The sequence below is a fragment of the Hyperoodon ampullatus genome, assembly GCF_949752795.1.
Source record: "Hyperoodon ampullatus genome assembly, chromosome: 2".
NCBI lineage: Eukaryota > Metazoa > Chordata > Mammalia > Artiodactyla > Ziphiidae > Hyperoodon > Hyperoodon ampullatus.
Genome location: NC_136915.1, coordinates 99,168,274 through 99,184,692, shown reverse-complemented (window position 1 = coordinate 99,184,692; position 16,419 = coordinate 99,168,274). Strand labels below are relative to the sequence as shown.

At 42.0% G+C, this 16,419-nt stretch overlaps 2 protein-coding genes across 2 annotated transcripts; both read right to left on the bottom strand.

Moving 5' to 3' along the window:
- Positions 1 to 1,152: 1,152 nt before the first annotated feature.
- On the bottom strand, positions 1,153 to 8,065 carry CIMAP3 (ciliary microtubule associated protein 3; the record flags this gene model as incomplete). The annotated part of the gene is made up of 4 exons (XM_079721540.1): positions 1,153 to 1,221; positions 2,262 to 2,379; positions 5,002 to 5,132; positions 7,928 to 8,065. 4 exons carry the CDS (start codon positions 8,063 to 8,065, stop codon positions 1,153 to 1,155), a joined length of 456 nt encoding a protein of 151 aa, XP_079577666.1.
- Positions 8,066 to 10,225: 2,160 nt separating this feature from the next.
- On the bottom strand, positions 10,226 to 15,961 carry LOC307067652 (acidic mammalian chitinase-like; the record flags this gene model as incomplete). The annotated part of the gene is made up of 7 exons (XM_079725158.1): positions 10,226 to 10,479; positions 11,228 to 11,369; positions 11,457 to 11,576; positions 12,086 to 12,271; positions 12,785 to 12,908; positions 13,090 to 13,214; positions 15,806 to 15,961. The coding sequence occupies 7 exons, from the start codon at positions 15,959 to 15,961 to the stop codon at positions 10,226 to 10,228; spliced, it is 1,107 nt and encodes a 368-aa protein (XP_079581284.1).
- Between the last annotated feature and the right edge of the window lie 458 nt (positions 15,962 to 16,419).

The window sequence follows — 16,419 nt, the reverse complement described above, 5'->3', positions numbered from 1 at the left end:
TCAGCATCATACTCCCAATAGGTTTCAACTCCTAGTGCTTCTTTCACCAGCTAACACTTATCATATGCTGACCCTGAAGAGTACAGCAGTCTACAGCTTTTTGAGGCACTAGCAGCATTTCACTCTTTGGTATCCAGACACATGAAGACTTGCCATTGGTCTGATAATTACTAAGAAGGCTAAGTAGGCACAAAAGGACCTTCCCATTAAAAGATAAGGTAGACTATACTTAATGCCCTTTCTGAAGGACCATACTTGAGTTATTTCAGTTTGTGCTGGAAGGAAAAGGCCTGTCTCCCAGGCCAGTGTCTAGATAAGTACATTGAATGTGGCTGCCATGAGTTCTGACCTTAACACACGTAGAGTAACTTGTAAGGCTTCAGGGCATCGTTCACACTGGGAGTGGGGAACAGATCCAATCCACTAGCCTCCCTGGGGAGTCCTTCTCATACTTCAGTCCAGGCTCAAGAAGCCAGTAAGTGAGTTTATTTTGATTCTTGCTGTATCTCCAGTGTTTGCCACTCTGCCTGATGCATGGTAGGAACTCAATATGATGATGACTGACAGACTAAATAGATGATGTAATGGGAAAGGGGCGATATTTTGATTCTGTGAGTTTTACACAAATCTGGGAAAGGCAATCAAATCAGGACCTCCCCAATCCATGCTGGGGAACTCAGACACTTGGAAGAGCCCCTAAAACCTAAATATTAACTCTGCCTTTAAGTATCCTCTGCATCTAGCAAGCCCAAATACAAGACCAAGCAAGTCATCCAAATCCTTGATATGTATAGACTAACAGTCACCCATCACAAGGGCTAGTGGTAGAAAACATAAAACTCGTGCCTGGGAATTAGAGCTAGAGGGCAGGGACCCACAAGTATTTCAGAAAAGTGAAGCCACCCCACTGAACACTCAGTAGAAACCCCCCTGGCCCATCTACATGTATACACAACAAACCAGCACATGGAGAGAGAGCCCTCTGAACTAGTCTTTATGCTGTTATATAGTGGTTATGAGCCCCTTGCCCCTCCCTGTGCCCCATGCTGGCAGACAGGTGGGCCAGAGCAATGCAGAAGGACAAGAGCAGCTCTGTCCTCAATCCTGGAGAGTCTGTGGTCAGGAGGAACATGTGAAGGTAGTCACAGCTTTTCAGTTGTAATACAGGCTTAGGTAGGCCACACGGTTCCAAGGTTTTCTAAAGTCTTTGTCTGTGGGCAGCTGCAGTGAAAGAATATTTTCTAGGTCAATATTCGAATGAGAACCCTCTGCCTCTGGTCTTCCTGGCTGTGCAAAACAGAACTGTACGTTATAACTGTTGTGGCCTAACTGAACCCCAACTGCATAGTAACCTAGCCTTAGTGAGTCTCTCAGCATTGCTTTGTACATGTACTCTTTGTCATCTTACTCTGGAATATATCATTCTAGGAATTATTTTCTACTTGGTAAATTGTCAAGTGTAGCTGGTAAACTTCTTGAAAATGAAGATTGTGTGTTTAATACTTGAATGTTACCCATAGGCACAATGACGTTAATACGTTTGGTGTTTAATAAATATTTGTAGAATTAATCCAAAGTTCCACTAGGGGAAAAAAGGCACCTCTGGAATTATGATAGCTGACATGGATTGAGATCATTTATTACGTTACAGGTACTGTGCTAAATGCTTTTCTACAATATCTCAATCTTTACAACTTTATCAGATTGAGTCTATTATTATATCCATTTTCAAGATAAACAAACTGAGGCTTAGAATAGTTAGAGGACTTGCACAGGATCACAAAGCAAGCAAATATAGAACTAGTATCTGAACCCAGGCAGTCTGTCCCTGAAATCCATGCTCTTGCTAGAATGATCCACAGCCCCTTGATGATCTAATACACAAGTGGTGTGATGGAAAGAACACTGGCTTAGGACTCACAAGACCTAGCTTCTGGTTGAGCAACTTCTACAAGCCACTTAATTCATCTGAGCCTCAGTTTCCTCCTCAGTCATAGAGGGATAAGTATCTCGGACTACTATAGATTATTTGAGAACTAAATAAGAAAATGTGACTTGTTTGCTCACACGCACATTTAAAAATCAAGTGAAATTGTGTAACTCTCCAAAAAGATCCCCATATGCATATACACACAAAACTGTGCAAATAATTTCAGGGGAACAAGGATTTCTTGATGCTTATTCACAGACTCCTGGTTAAGAATCACTGGTATACAGGGAAGTATTAGGTAAAGGGCTCCATAGAAGTCCAATCCTATTACCTCTGCTCTCAGTGTTCTTTTCTGTAGACATGGAACCTGAGCCCAGTCTGGAGATCCAAATTTCATTGGCCAGGTGACTTTTTTGGGTGGCTTTATCTCTGGGTTGTATGTGGTGGGGCTAGAAACAAAAATACAAAACATCATATGTAATGAGTTAGTGGCCATATATGAATTTCTACCTCTGATCTAGAGTCCTAATTTTTTGGGGAAAGTCAGCCAACTGATTAACATAGGATTCCTTTACCTTTTAATGTATTTCTAACTAAGTTTTAGCATTCAAGATATCTAGTCTTGACAATGTAAAAATCAACTCTATTTTAAAATATTTCCGGAATTTCAGTATCCTTAGCTGAGAGACCATAAGTTCCCAGAAATTGTGGGTGATAAAAGACAGCTAACACAGTGATGCATAAGTACTGCTCATGATATAAATTTGAGGATAAAAGTGCAGTGCTAATTTAAAGTTATCAGTAATCTAGGGGCAGCAAAGCAGAACCAGGTGAAATTTCTGGATAATGGGATTATTTAATAATTGCCTTTGTTCATAACACTTTGTCTTTTGGTGTAGACTCTTTGCTGTGGAAATAACACATAGAATGGATGAGGGAATCAAGATTCAACATCTCCACTTCCTTAGTACAACCTTGAGAAAGTTACACTCACTCTCTGATCCTTGGATTTCTCACCAGTAAAAGAAAGACCCTGTGGCTGTATCAATTTACATTCCCATCAGCAGTGCAAGAGTGTTCCCTTTTCTCCACACCCTCTCCAGCATTTATTGTCTCTAGAATTTTTGATGATGGTCATTCTGACCGGTGTGAAATGATATCTCATTGTAGTTTTGATTTGTATTTCTCTAATGATTAATGATGTTGAGCATTCTTTCATGTGTTTGTTGGCAATCTGTATATCTTTTCTGGAGAAATGTCTATTTAGGTCTTCTGCCCATTTTTGGATTGGGTTTTTTGTTTTTATGTTATTGAGCTGCATGAGCTGCTTGTAAATCTTGGAGATTAATCCTTTGTCAGTTGCTTCATTTGCAAATATTTTCTCCCATTCTGAGGGTTGGTGGGAATGTAAATTGATACAGCCACTATGGAGAACAGTATGGAGGTTCCTTAAAAAACTAAAAATAGAACTACCATACGACCCAGAAATCTCACTACTGGACATATACCCTGAGAAAACCATCATTCAAAAAGAGTCATGTACCAAAATATTCATTGCAGCTCTATTTACAATAGCCAGCACGTGGAAGCAGCTTAAGTGTCCATCATCGGATGAATGGATAAAGAAGATGTGGCACATATATACAATGGAATATTACTCAGCCATAAAAATAAACAAAATTGAGTTATTTGTAGTGAGGTGGATGCACCTAGAGTCTGTCATACGGAGTGAAGTAAGTCAGAAAGAGAAAAACAAATACCGTATGCTAACACATATATATGGAATCTAAGAAAAAAAAAAAAGGTCATGAAGAACCTAGGGGTAAGACAGGAATAAAGACACAGACCTACTAGAGAATGGTCTTGAGGATATGGGGAGGGGGAAGGGTAACCTGTGACAAAGTGAGAGAGTGGCATGGACATATATACACTACCAAACATAAAATAGATAGCTAGTGGGAAGCAGCCGCACAACACAGGGAGATCAGCTCAGTGCTTTGTGACCACCTAGAGGGGAGGGATAGGGAGCGTGGGAGGGAGGGAGACGCAAGAGGGAAGAGATATGGGAATGTGTGTATATGTATAGCTGATTCACTTTGTTATAGAGCAGAAACTAACACACCATTGTAAAGCAATTATACTCCAATAAAGATGTTAAAATAAATAAATAAATTAATTAATTAATTTAATTTAATTTTAAAAAAAAGAAAGAAAGAAAGACCTTGACCCTGTGCCCTACAATTCCACACATTCTGAAAGCCTTCCTAAAGCACTTAGAATGCTTCCCTTGGTCTACTAGGCCTATGTATTCTAGCCCCACCCCTCCTCCTATGTTCTCATTTCCTCCTTGGTCACTGCACTCTAGCCAAACTGATCTTCTTTCTTTTTTCCTCACACCAAATTCCTTCCCAGCTTATAGCACTTGCACTTGCTATTCCTCCTCTCTGAGAAGCTCTGGGCCCAGATCTTCACAGGGCCAGCTCAGTCTTGTCATTGTGATTTCATATAGTGTTATTTCCCCAAAAAGACCTGTCTTGACAATCCTTGCCAAAGTAGATTCCAGTCCACCACTCTGTATGATATCATCATCCTGTTTGATTTTATTCAGCACATCACCAGGTCACCAGACTTCCTGATGCACCCATGACAGCCCTAGTTTATGGCTACCATCTTGGTATAATTGTTAATAAGACACCCTTCATTCTGAGAATTGTCACTGTCTGACTAACAAATAATGTGGTCACTCTCCTTATTACCATTGATATTTTCTTGTTTATTTGCTTCTCATTGTTTGGACTCTAGATATAAGCTCGAAGAAATCAGGAATCTTGTGTGATGGGTTTAATGCAAAATCTCTGAACCCTACAAATCTGCCTGGCTATTTATAAATATTTATTGAATGAATCACTATACTCTACAATTTTATAATTCTAGAGACCTGGAAGGCAAGAGGTTGAATCTTTAAAGATAGATGATTTCTTATTTAGAGGGCATGGTTGGGATGAAACCCCTTTTTGTACTTCCTTTCCTATTGCTATTTGTTGAAGTGCACCAGAAAGAGGGACACATACCCAGGATAACAAGAGTCCTTTGAGTATGTCCTAAATCGAGGCAGCAAAGAATTAAATGGAGCAAAATTGTGTTTGTGTTTTTGCTCTCGAGGATTGACTGTCTGGTACATGCCTGGGTAAGGTGTCATATCCTGTTTCCAAGAAAAAGACCAATATGTTAGAGGGTGATATATATATATATACACACACACACATGAAAAGCCTTCTAAGTAGAGAAACAAAATCATCCTTTTCGTGTTCATGTATCAGCTATGGTTTAGAAACAAGCCTATAGTTGGTAGAAAACTAAGAAAAGGGTATGTATGGTTCAGCTACCTAAAAGTACCTAAGGCTTAGGATGTAGAAATAAACCTATGGTGGGTAGAGAGCCAAGGTAACTTATTGCAGCTACTACCCCCACCATCCCACCATCCCACCATCCCACTCAGAGATTCTTTTTTTTTTTTTGCGGTACGTGGGCCTCTCACTGTTGTGGCCTCTCCCGTTGCGGAGCAACAGGCTCTGGACGCGCAGGCTCAGCGGCCATGACTCACGGGCTTAGCCGCTCTGCGGCATGTGGGATCTTCCCGGACTGGGGCACGAACCCGTGTCCCCTGCATCGGCAGGCGGACTCTCAACCACTGTGCCACCAGGGAAGCCCAGATGGCATGAACTTTGAAGATCTCTGAGAAGCTCTGGACCAGAACTCTCTATCAAAGGGACTTTTAAACACCCTGACTCTCTTGTATATCATCTCCATGAGTGACCACTCTTACAAGTGGACTTTAACCAGGAATTTGATGGGTGTAACTCAGAGTGGCTGCTAAGCAACAGCCCCCCCACCCCTGAAGTCATTGTGACATTGCTTTCTACAAGGCAACATTATGGTGTAGAAGGAGCCAGAAAAGCCCAGCTTTGAAAATAAGCTCTGCTAACTATTAACTTCATAATCTTGGGCAAATTTTCCTCACAATATCTCAATTTCTTCACCTGTAGCACAAGGACAATATTCACCATGTAGGAGATAACCTATATAAAGTCCAATGCTTGGCTTACTCAACTTGTTCATTATTTTCCTTCCTGCCCTCATTGATTTATTCATTCAACAGGTACTTATTAAACTCTTATAATATGTCAGGTACTGCTCTAGGCTTTGGGAATATAGCAGCAAACAGAAATCCTTGTTCTCCTAGAGGTTAATTCTAGCAGGGAAGGCAATAAAAATGGTAAATACATAAAATGTATGGGATGTCAGGTATTGATTTTGCCAAGGAAAAACAAAGGAATCACAGACAGGGAAGAAGGGAAAAGGGAGTTTTATGGCCAGGAAGGGGCCCACTGAGAAGGTGGCTTCAAGGAAAGGCCTACAGGAAGTGAGGCAGAAAGTCAAATAGAAATCTTGGGAAAGATTATTCTAGCTTGTGCAAAAGCCCTGAGACAGTAACATGCCTGGACTATTGAAGAAACAGCAAAGACACCAACATAGTTGAAGTAGAGGTAGTGAGAAGTGTTTTCAACATTTCTTTTAAGGCAGGGTTAGTGGTGATGAACTCCCTCAGGTTTCGTTTGTCTAGGAAAACCTTTATTTCTTCATTATAATTAAGTATAAATTTGCTGGGTAGAGTATTCTCAGCTGACAGTTTTTAATTTTTCAATATTATGAGTATGTCATCCCACTTTCTCCTGGGCTGTAGAGTTTCTGCTAAGGAATCTACTGATAGCCTAATGGGGGTTCCTTGTAGGTTACTGTCTTTTTTTCCCCCCCTGGCTGCCTTTAAAATTCTTTCTTTCTTTCTTTCTTTTTTTTTTTTTTTTTTGCGGTACGCGGGCCTCTCACTGCTGTGGCCTCTCCCATCGCGGAGCAACAGGCTCCGGACGCGCAGGCTCAGCGGCCATGGCTCACGGGCCCAGCCGCTCCGTGGCATGTGTGATCTTCCCAGACCCGGGCACGAACCTGTGTCCCCTGCATCGGCAGGCAGACTCTCAACCACTGCGACACCAGGGAAGCCCTAGAATTCTTTCTTTGTCATTGACTTTTGACGGTTTTAATATAATGTGTCTTGGAAAAGGTCTTCTTGCACTGAGATAATTATGTGTTCTCTTATCTTTGTGAACTTGTATACCCAGTTCTTTCCAGGCTTGGGAGTTCTAACCTATTATTTCTTTAAATAAACTCTGTTCCTTTCTCCCTCTCTTCTCTTTCTGGGATACCCATTAGGCTTATGTTGCCTTTCCTAATGGAATTGGGTAGTTCTCATAGAATTTATTCATTTAAAAAAATTGTAGTTCTCTTTTCTCTTCTACCTGAATCATTCATAGATTTTGAACTTACTAGTTCTCTCTTCCTTATGGTCTGCTCTATTTCCAATGCTTTTAATGCTTTCTTCATCTAATTTATTGAGTTCTTCAGCTCCAGAATTTCTGTTTTGTTCTTCTTTAGAGTTTCAGTCTCTTCAGTAAAGCATTCCTTCTGTTCATTAATTTTATTCCTGAGCTCATTGAACTGTCTTTCTGAGTTTTCTTGTAGCTCATTGAGTTCTTTCATGACAGATATTTTCAATTCCCTATCAGTTAGTTCACACTCTTTCATGACTTTAAGTTTGGTTTCCTGAGAATTGCCATTTTCTTTTTGTGATACCATGTTACCATGGTTTTTCATGGTGCTTAATGAGTTGTTCCTCCGCTGGCACTTTTGAAGTAGCAAACACCTTTTTAAATTAGGTAAAACTCTTTTCACTTTGATTTTAACAATTCAACATGTTGGTTATTAGAGGCCTTTTTTTTTTTTTCTAGTAGGTAGTGCTATAGCACAAGTTTTTGTTTCTCTTACCCGAAATGTCTCTGGCTATATTTGAAAATTGACTTTCCACCCTCCACCACCTCTGCCAGAGGTGTCACTTATGCCCTTGTTGCTTTGCCTCCAGAATCTCTGGTGCCTTGCTGTTGCCAATGTTGCCATTGTTGCCAGGGTCACTGCCAAGGGCATCAAGATGGTGGGCACCTCCACTGGGTCCAGGGATGCTTGGGTGGTGGGCAACTCTGCCACAGCAAGGGCAGAGGGAGGGTGGTGTGGGAAGGGGGTCATGGGTGCCTTTGATGCATCTGGGATTGTCAGATGAAAGAGTGCCAGAGTCCAGGCACCACCAGAACTGGAGGGGCTGAGGTCATGGGCCTTTCCACTGCTGATGCCTGGTTTCCTGTGTCTGGGGTACTGCTGCAGTCTGGAGGCCTAATCTGTGTGTGCTGCCTCCCCTATTACTACTGGGCCCTCTGGAACTGTTGGCTCAGTACTGTCATGGCCATGGAGTCCAGATTGCAAGTACCACCTCTGATGTTCTCCCAATTCCACCTCGTCTATTTGTTCCAGTCTACTTATCTTCAGATGTACAGATGTGTGGATGTCTCCAGAATCCTAGTGTGTTGGACCAGAGGAAGCTTAGTTGAGTTATGAACGTTTTACTCATTGTAGTTTGAAGAGGAGAGATCAACAGACTCTCTCATACTACCATGATATTGACGTCATCCCTGATCTTCTTTTTCCTAACATGCCATGTTCATTCCACCTCAAGGACTTTGTACTTGCTGCACCTCTGCACTTTTCCCAAATCTCAGAATGGCTGGTTCCTCTCTAATATCAAGGTTCATCTCATATGGGATCTCTCCAGAGATGCCTTCCTGGACTGCTCAAACTAAAATAGGCTCCTCCCTTGGTCACTTTCTATCACTGATTCACTTTCCTCATTTCTTTTTTTTTGCTAATTTATTGCTTAACACTCTCATCAGCAAAATATAATCCCCATAAGGGTGAACTCTTTATGTTATTCACCACTATGTCTTTAGTACCTAGAACATTATCTGGCACATAATAAATAATCAAGAAATGTTGTGAGCTCATGAATGAATAGTCATTACCCAGAAAGCTGCATGTGCTTCATCATTACCACCAGTGCTGCCATCTACCATGAGAACACTGAGATCTGTGTCAAAGGAGGCAGTAAAACATAGTAGTTAGGACTGTGAACTCTTTTGGATCTGGCTCTGCAACTTATTAGCTGTGAGATGTTGGGCAGGTTATTTGGTTTCTTGGGTTAATGTTATCTTCCTCACAAAGTTGCTGAGAGAATTAAATAACAAAATACATGTAAAACACTTAAAATGGAGTTTGACATACAGTAAGCATGCCAGAAAATAGGAGCCATTATATTCTTATTACTTAGGATTCTTTCAGTTGCAAATAAAAGAAACAAACTTAAGCCAGCTTATGTAGCAAAGAGCAGTTTATTACATAGTTATAGGGGTGTTTCACAGAACCCAAAGGCAGAAATGCATCTGGGCCTCAGGAAGGAGCTAGAATGAAGAGTTGGAAAGCTATTGATAAATGTTCTCTCTGCATCTTTCATTGTGGCTTTTCTCCATTGCTCCCCTTTAGTCTTCTTGCTCTGCATCCAGGGCAACTTTCCCTTCTCCTCAGTTTCTCACTACAGATCCTGAGCTTACATATTATAGGCAAAGCCAGTCTCAGGGACTGTTAGCCATTCCTTGTTCTCTGTTGCAGATTCCAAGGGGTGATAATCTGATAAACCCTCTTGAATCTGATGTCTATGCCAGTAAATCAGCAAAGCCAGAGGAGGAGATAATGCAGTAAAACCACAGCTGCTAGGGACCACAGCTATGGTTTCAAGGAAAGGACCTCTGCTTTCACTCCTGAGAAAGGCAGACATCCCCAAAGGAGCCCACTGCAAAGACCTTCCCAATGCTGCCAATTCAGGGGAACTGGACCAGCTTTGGGACCTCAGCAGACATGGAAAGAATGTCCTGGCCTTCTGTTCCTTGAGCAAACCAAACAGGCCTGTGCCCCCGAGTCTCCCAGAATCACTTTGGTTCCCTACTGAGAACAGTCACCAAGATGCAGACCTATCTTCTTCATGTCCTCATCCCATGCCAACACCAAACATTCAGATGTTTCCTCCTGACAGCATCCAACCTTTATGCATATCAACCTAAGCCAGTAGAAGGCTTGTGGGTTTGTTGGTGTCATCACTTCCTCACACACTCTCTTCTGCCACTCCACCCCCATGCACAACCTGTATTTTCACATCTAGAAAGGTCTCCACCCAAATCACTTAAAACCAAGGACACTTATGTTTTGACTGATGGATTTTATTGCAGAACTCTAGGTAGGAGCAAGGTGTGCTAACCAAAGGAGACTGTTCAGCACACTAGGGAATGGAGACACAGGTCAGGTTTATGCCAGCTTGCAGCACTGACAGCTGGTGTCAAAGACAAGCCCAGCCCCGCAATACTGCTCGTATGTGATTCCATTTGCACAGTTCACGAAGGCATTTCTGTTATTTGTCACAGGGTAGAGGCCATTGGCTTTGCCGGCACAGTATCCACTACCCACAGAGCTCCCTCCAGAGCTGCTACTCCCACTTCCACTTCCAATCCCACTTCCGGTACCACTGTTGGGCTCTCTGGACTGAGTGGAGGTGGTACAACCTGAAACAGCATGAAGAGCAGACTAGTGGACCTGGCAGAAGCTCTCAGATTCACCTAGAGGTGAAGAACTAGCAGACCTGGGGTGAGGTCTAGAGGTGGAGTGCAGTTCGCTCTGGGTCCCTGTAACTGAGGAGCTCACAAGATAACTCCATCTTAGGAATTAGGAACAGCTATAATTTCAAGCCAGCCCAGTTTTAAATTTTAAAAGTTCTCTCTTATGATGTTAAAATCATTTTTAAAAAATTTTACTGAGCACCCAGTATATGCGAAATGCTTTTCTAGGACCTGGGTATAAGCAGTAAGCAAATAAGCTGTAAGAGAAAATCTGGACAAAATTTAGGGAATTGGTACTTGCCCTGAATTATAGATTAGAAATATTTCAGTACTGCTTAGGGTTTTTTGTTCAATCTCCCCAGGCAGGCTGAAGGAGACTTTTAATAAGGGGTTCATAGAAAAATAAATGCTTATATTGAAGGTCAGCCTAATTTCTTGAGGCTTTTCCACACCTTTAAGAATTAGTAGACCTGGAAAACCCACCCAGTAGGCCTGGTTTCTCATAAGAACATAAAATTCCTGATGTGGACGTTCAAGGGTAAGGAAAGAATATAGGACTTCTCTCTCAGGCAGGCAAGAACAGTGAGGTAAAATGGGAAGAGACTCCTGGGGCAAAGGGGGAAGATGTTAGGCTGTCTTTTGAGTTGGAAAAGGAACATTTATACACCATGGGCATGCCCCTGCTGTCACTTACTTGCACTCTTCAGGCCAAGAACATCCTTCAAGGTGTTGATCAGGGGGAACTTGCCCTGGTTACAGAATGTGCCTGTGAAGTCATCCAGGTCAATGGCCCAGACCATGGCACCTCCAAAGTTGTTCTGCTTAAGCCACTCAGCCTGTTTGAGGATAGAGGACACCAGGAGTCATTTTATTTTGGGGGACTCAGGGCTGAGCTCACAGCACATTGGAGGGGCTGACCTTACCTTGATATTAAAGCTCTTGACATTGTCATAGCCAACCCACTCATTGCTCTTATAGGTGTAGGGCACGTCCTGAGGGGCATCCCATGCCTGAGTGGCTCCATCTTTCAGGAAGGTGCAGATCTTTAAAAAGTCAAGAGATTCAAATCCTTTAAGTATGACTCCCAAAAAAGAGAAAACATACAATTTCCTCTTTGATTTTTTTTCTGTCATGCCTCCAATAGGGGTTTTCATCAGATTTCTAATTATGGGTTTTCATTTGCAGTAAATAAGATCAAGTTGTTTTTGAAATACTCAGATGTTATCCCTATTCTTAGTGCTTGATTTTGAGAACCCATGTTAGTATGGGAGATACAGTTATTTAATTCCCTTAAGTGCTAATATAAATGACCTTAAGTATGTAGACTGTTGTTTGAAGGGATAGTGCACACTACAAATATTCTTCATACTGGATTAGGTAAATGAATAGGTTACTTAAACACCTGAAGTACTTGGAGTAATATCTGTGTTACAGTAGGTAAGTAGTGGACAAAATGAACATTCAGGCTTTACACAGTTCTAGCCCTAAGGCTACTGTGCAGCACAGGGCATGAAATTCACAGAATTTCAACTGTAAGATCCAGGCTACCTACCTCATAGTAGGCCAGGACCCCAGCCTGCCCCGTATAGGGCCCAGCAGGACCAGCACCAGAAGTAGGGGCACCAATGCCATTGTTGGAAGGGTTGCTTAGGATGTAGTTGTGTCCATAGGCAGGGAATCCAACGATGAGCTTCTCAGCTGGGGCCCCATTGTTCTTCCAGTAGTTCATGACATAATCCTGAAAATGTAGCAGGTGAGCATCACCTGCTGATGACCCATTGCTTAGTTATGCTAGTCCACTGACCTAACAGGTAAAATTGAATGATGCTAATAACAGATAGATTAGTTGGGTTGTTTTTTTTTTTTTTTTTTTTTTTTTTTTTTGCGGTGTGCGGGCCTCTCACTGCTGTGGCCTCTCCCGTTGCGGAGCACAGGCTCCGGACGCGCAGGCCCAGCAGCCATGGCTCACGGGCCCAGCCGCTCTGCGGCATGTGGGATCTTCCCGGACTGGGGCACGAACCCGTGTCCCCTGCATCGGCAGGCAGACTCTCAACCACTGCGCCACCAGGGAAGCCCAGTTGGTATTTTTTGAAACATTTTGGTGAGGTTATAGTTAATGAAATATGATCAGCCACTTAAGAAGAGAGTTGTCCAAATGAGACTTCTGCAGAATTTATATTTCTTTTGTCTCTGAATCTCCATGTGATTTACAACATCTCTGGTCTGAACCTGCATCTGTGTGGGTACTCACCACATTGAGGTAAGCATTGTTGCCAGTGTCAGTTGGGTATTTGTAGAGGGGGCTGTTCTCTCCAGTGTGGCCCTCCCAGGGGCCATAGAGGTCATAAGTCATGACATGGATGTAGTCTAGGTACCTGAGGTGGGATAAAGCATTTAAAAACATTTCCAATTGTTATTTCCCACACCTGTGCAGACAAAAGATACCACTTCCAATGCCTCTTAAACGAAGTCCCTGAGTGGCAAGACAGACTAAGGACAAGTCTACTTTGCAAAACTGATACCTATAGGAGTTTGAGGATAAGGTGAGTCACTCACTGGGACAGCTGAGGAATCTCATAGCCAGACTGGATGTTGGAGATGCCAGCAGCTACTGCAGCAGTGACCAGCAGCCTGGGCTTGTTGGTTTGGATGGCCTCCTGCTCAAAAGCTTCACGCATTTCCTATAGAATAATCAAGTATAGTAGGACATCTATGAAACTGATTTCAGCTCCTTAAATATTAATAAATATATGTTTGTATAATGCTTTTCTTTTTCAAAGTGCTTTCACATATTTTACCTTTAGTTTCTCAATATCCCTATAAAGTAGACAGAATTGATGGTATTCATTTTATAGCTAATATGCATAGAAGTTAGACAATTTCACCAAAGTCTCACAGCAAGTTAGTATCCAGGTCATGACCAGAACCCAGGTCCCAGATGACCAGTCAGAGCTCTACTTATATCACTACACTTTGAAGTTATACTTGCTACAGTAACCTATATCCAGCTTTTAGTAATATAGAGATTTGCTTCCCTTTGTCCAGTAAATGAGCTACTTTATAAGACTGACATCTCATCCAACGAAATGCTGAATTGGCCAGTGAGGAAGGTGGTAACAGCCAGGTGACAGGTTCCCGTTCAATGCTAGAGGTTAATCCACTGTTATTTTGTGACTCTAATCTTACCCGGAGCACTGGATTCCGTTTTTTTTGTTTTTGTTTTGTTTTTTTTTTTTGCCATACGCGGGCCTCTCGCTGTTGTGGCCTCTCCGGTTGCGGAGCACAGGCTACGGACGCGCAGGATCAGCGGCCATGGCTCACGGGCCCAGCCGCTCCGTGGCATGTGGAATCTTCCCGGACCGGGGCACGAACCCGCGCCCCCTGCATCGGCAGGTGGACTCTCAACCACTGCGCCACCAGGGAAGCCCTGGATTCAGTTTTTATAACTGCATTATTAGGGTGTACCAGAGTGTGTTCCAGTGAAGAGTGGGTCTGAAAATTGTTGTATGGGTACTTGTTAAAGGAACTAGGTTATTTAACTGGAAGGAGAAAAATTATAGGCAAGATATAGCTGTCTTCAAATATTGAACTAATATATTGCAAAAGGTGCAGCTTTATTCTATGTTACTTCAGCGGGCAGAGCTAGAACCACTAATTGGAAGTTATTATGACTGGACGCATGTATTGACTAAGAATACAGATGTTCTTTTTTATCTCTAGAGCTGTTCAACAAGTAAGTAGGTTTATTTTTCAACCAGTGAGTTATTTAATATTGAAACTATTGGAGGCTGCCTGACAATCTGGTATACCAGATGGTATAGGAAAAAACCCTGTCTTGGGGGAGGGTAAATCTAAAAGCCATCCTTGGCTTTTCTCACTCCATTCATTTTTCCCTGGTGATCTCTTAATTATTTACCTTTGCTGATGACGTCAATACAGTATATCAAATCAAGTCCTTTGTTCTGAACTCCAGCTTGGCATTCATCCAATATCTATTCATCCAGTGTCTATTAGGCAAAACTATAGGATGTCCTACAGATTCCTCTCACTCAGCATTGTTCAAAGACAAATTAATGAGTCCTTTTCCTTGCTCCAAATCTACCCATTTTCCTGTATTTACCACCTTAGTAAACAGGACCATAGTCAAACTAGTTCTCAAGGTCAGAAAACTGGAAGTTCTCTCTTTTTCCACTTCCAATTGGTCTCCAAATCCTATTGAGTCTACCCTCCTAATATCTCTTATATACTTCCTTTTTCTGTTCTCACTATTAGGGTCTTTGTTCAGACCCTCAGCATCTCTTGCTCAATTTATTGCAATAGCCTCCTAACTCTATCCCTGCCTCCTTACCTTCTTCTAATTCATCCGCTGTGGTTAAAGCCAGAGTGATCCTTCTAAAACATGAGCTTTGTCATATCTTTCCATTACTTGAAAATACTTCAAAGTTGCCTTGAATGTAATGTCCAAATTACTTAACATAATATACAAATCCTACATGATCTGATTCTTGTCTCTGGTGCAGCCTCAAAATCCATTACTCACATACTGCTCACACATATCTATGTGTCTTCATTTGTGCAATCCCATCATCACTTAATTGGTTAACACCACTTTCAAGACTAAGCTCTTCTTGATCCTGCCCCAGAGCAGAATTAGGTACCTTCTCTCTGTGCTGCTTTTGCACTCTGAATACCTCTATCATGACATTTACCTAAGTGTACTGTAGTTGTTGGTTATTTTTCAGGCTTCCACCTAAGATTGTGTATTCTTTAAAGCCAAGGATTGTGTCTTATTCTTTAGCCTGACACTTAATGCAGTGTCTAGGATGGTGTAAGTGCTCAGTGATAATAGGCAGTCTAGTATGAAGGTTAGAAGCAATGGGCTCTGTAGTCAGACTACTTGGGTAGTTACAACACCTATTAGTTGTGTGACATTAGGCAAGTTACTTAAACCCGCTATATATTAGCTTCCTCATCTGTAAAATAAAGATTATGGTACTTACACTACCTATATCATAGAGTAGATATGAAGATGAAATGAGCTAGCATTCTAAAAACAGCTTGTAGAATTGTGCCTGACACATAGAACACATAATAATGGTATTATTATTCTTAAATGCTGTTGAAGGTAGGCATGATATCTAAGAATCTTTGCAATGTAAAGTTTCGAAAATTCTAAATTCCAGTTTAGTTTCACTCTGGAACCACCAGGTTCTCCTTGAAAAGAACAGGCTTTGAATTTTCTTGGGCTAAACACTGCCACCTCCCTCCTCACCTGCACCAGGACAGTGAAGAGATGCTTGTCCTGAGAAGGGCTTCCACGAGAGCCAGGATACTCCCAATCGAAGTCCAGCCCATCAAATCCATACTGACGCAGGAATTTGATGACTGAAGAAATGAAAGTCTTGCGATTCTCTGGAGTGGAAACCATGGCAGTGAAACTGAAGGAGATCCAAAGAAGGCAGGGTGAGGCCTTGGTAGTCCCAACATCTTGTAATGAGGTCAAACTCCTATATTTCTGCCTCAGAGCTTTTCACCAAGACCCACATCCCAGATAAAACTATGTTCCTGGTTTTCTCCTGTGCTTACTTTGTAATCACTACTCTGTTACCCATGGCACCTCAGTATTCTCTGTGTTTTGTTATCCACCCAACTCTGATCTTTCTCCAAAACTGTACCTGTTGCTTTGAACACCTGGCTACCTTGGCTCACTGTGTTGTCTCTCCAAATAGTCCTTGATGTTCGTATACCCGCAAAAAAGTCTTCTTGTTTATTTACATGACTTTCTCTTCCCTTCTCCCAGAAGGTAAATAGACAGAAGTGCTATAACACTCTCCTCAGGGGTTGTACTTCTGAAATACTTTGAGAAGAGGTTGTTTTGAAATCTCA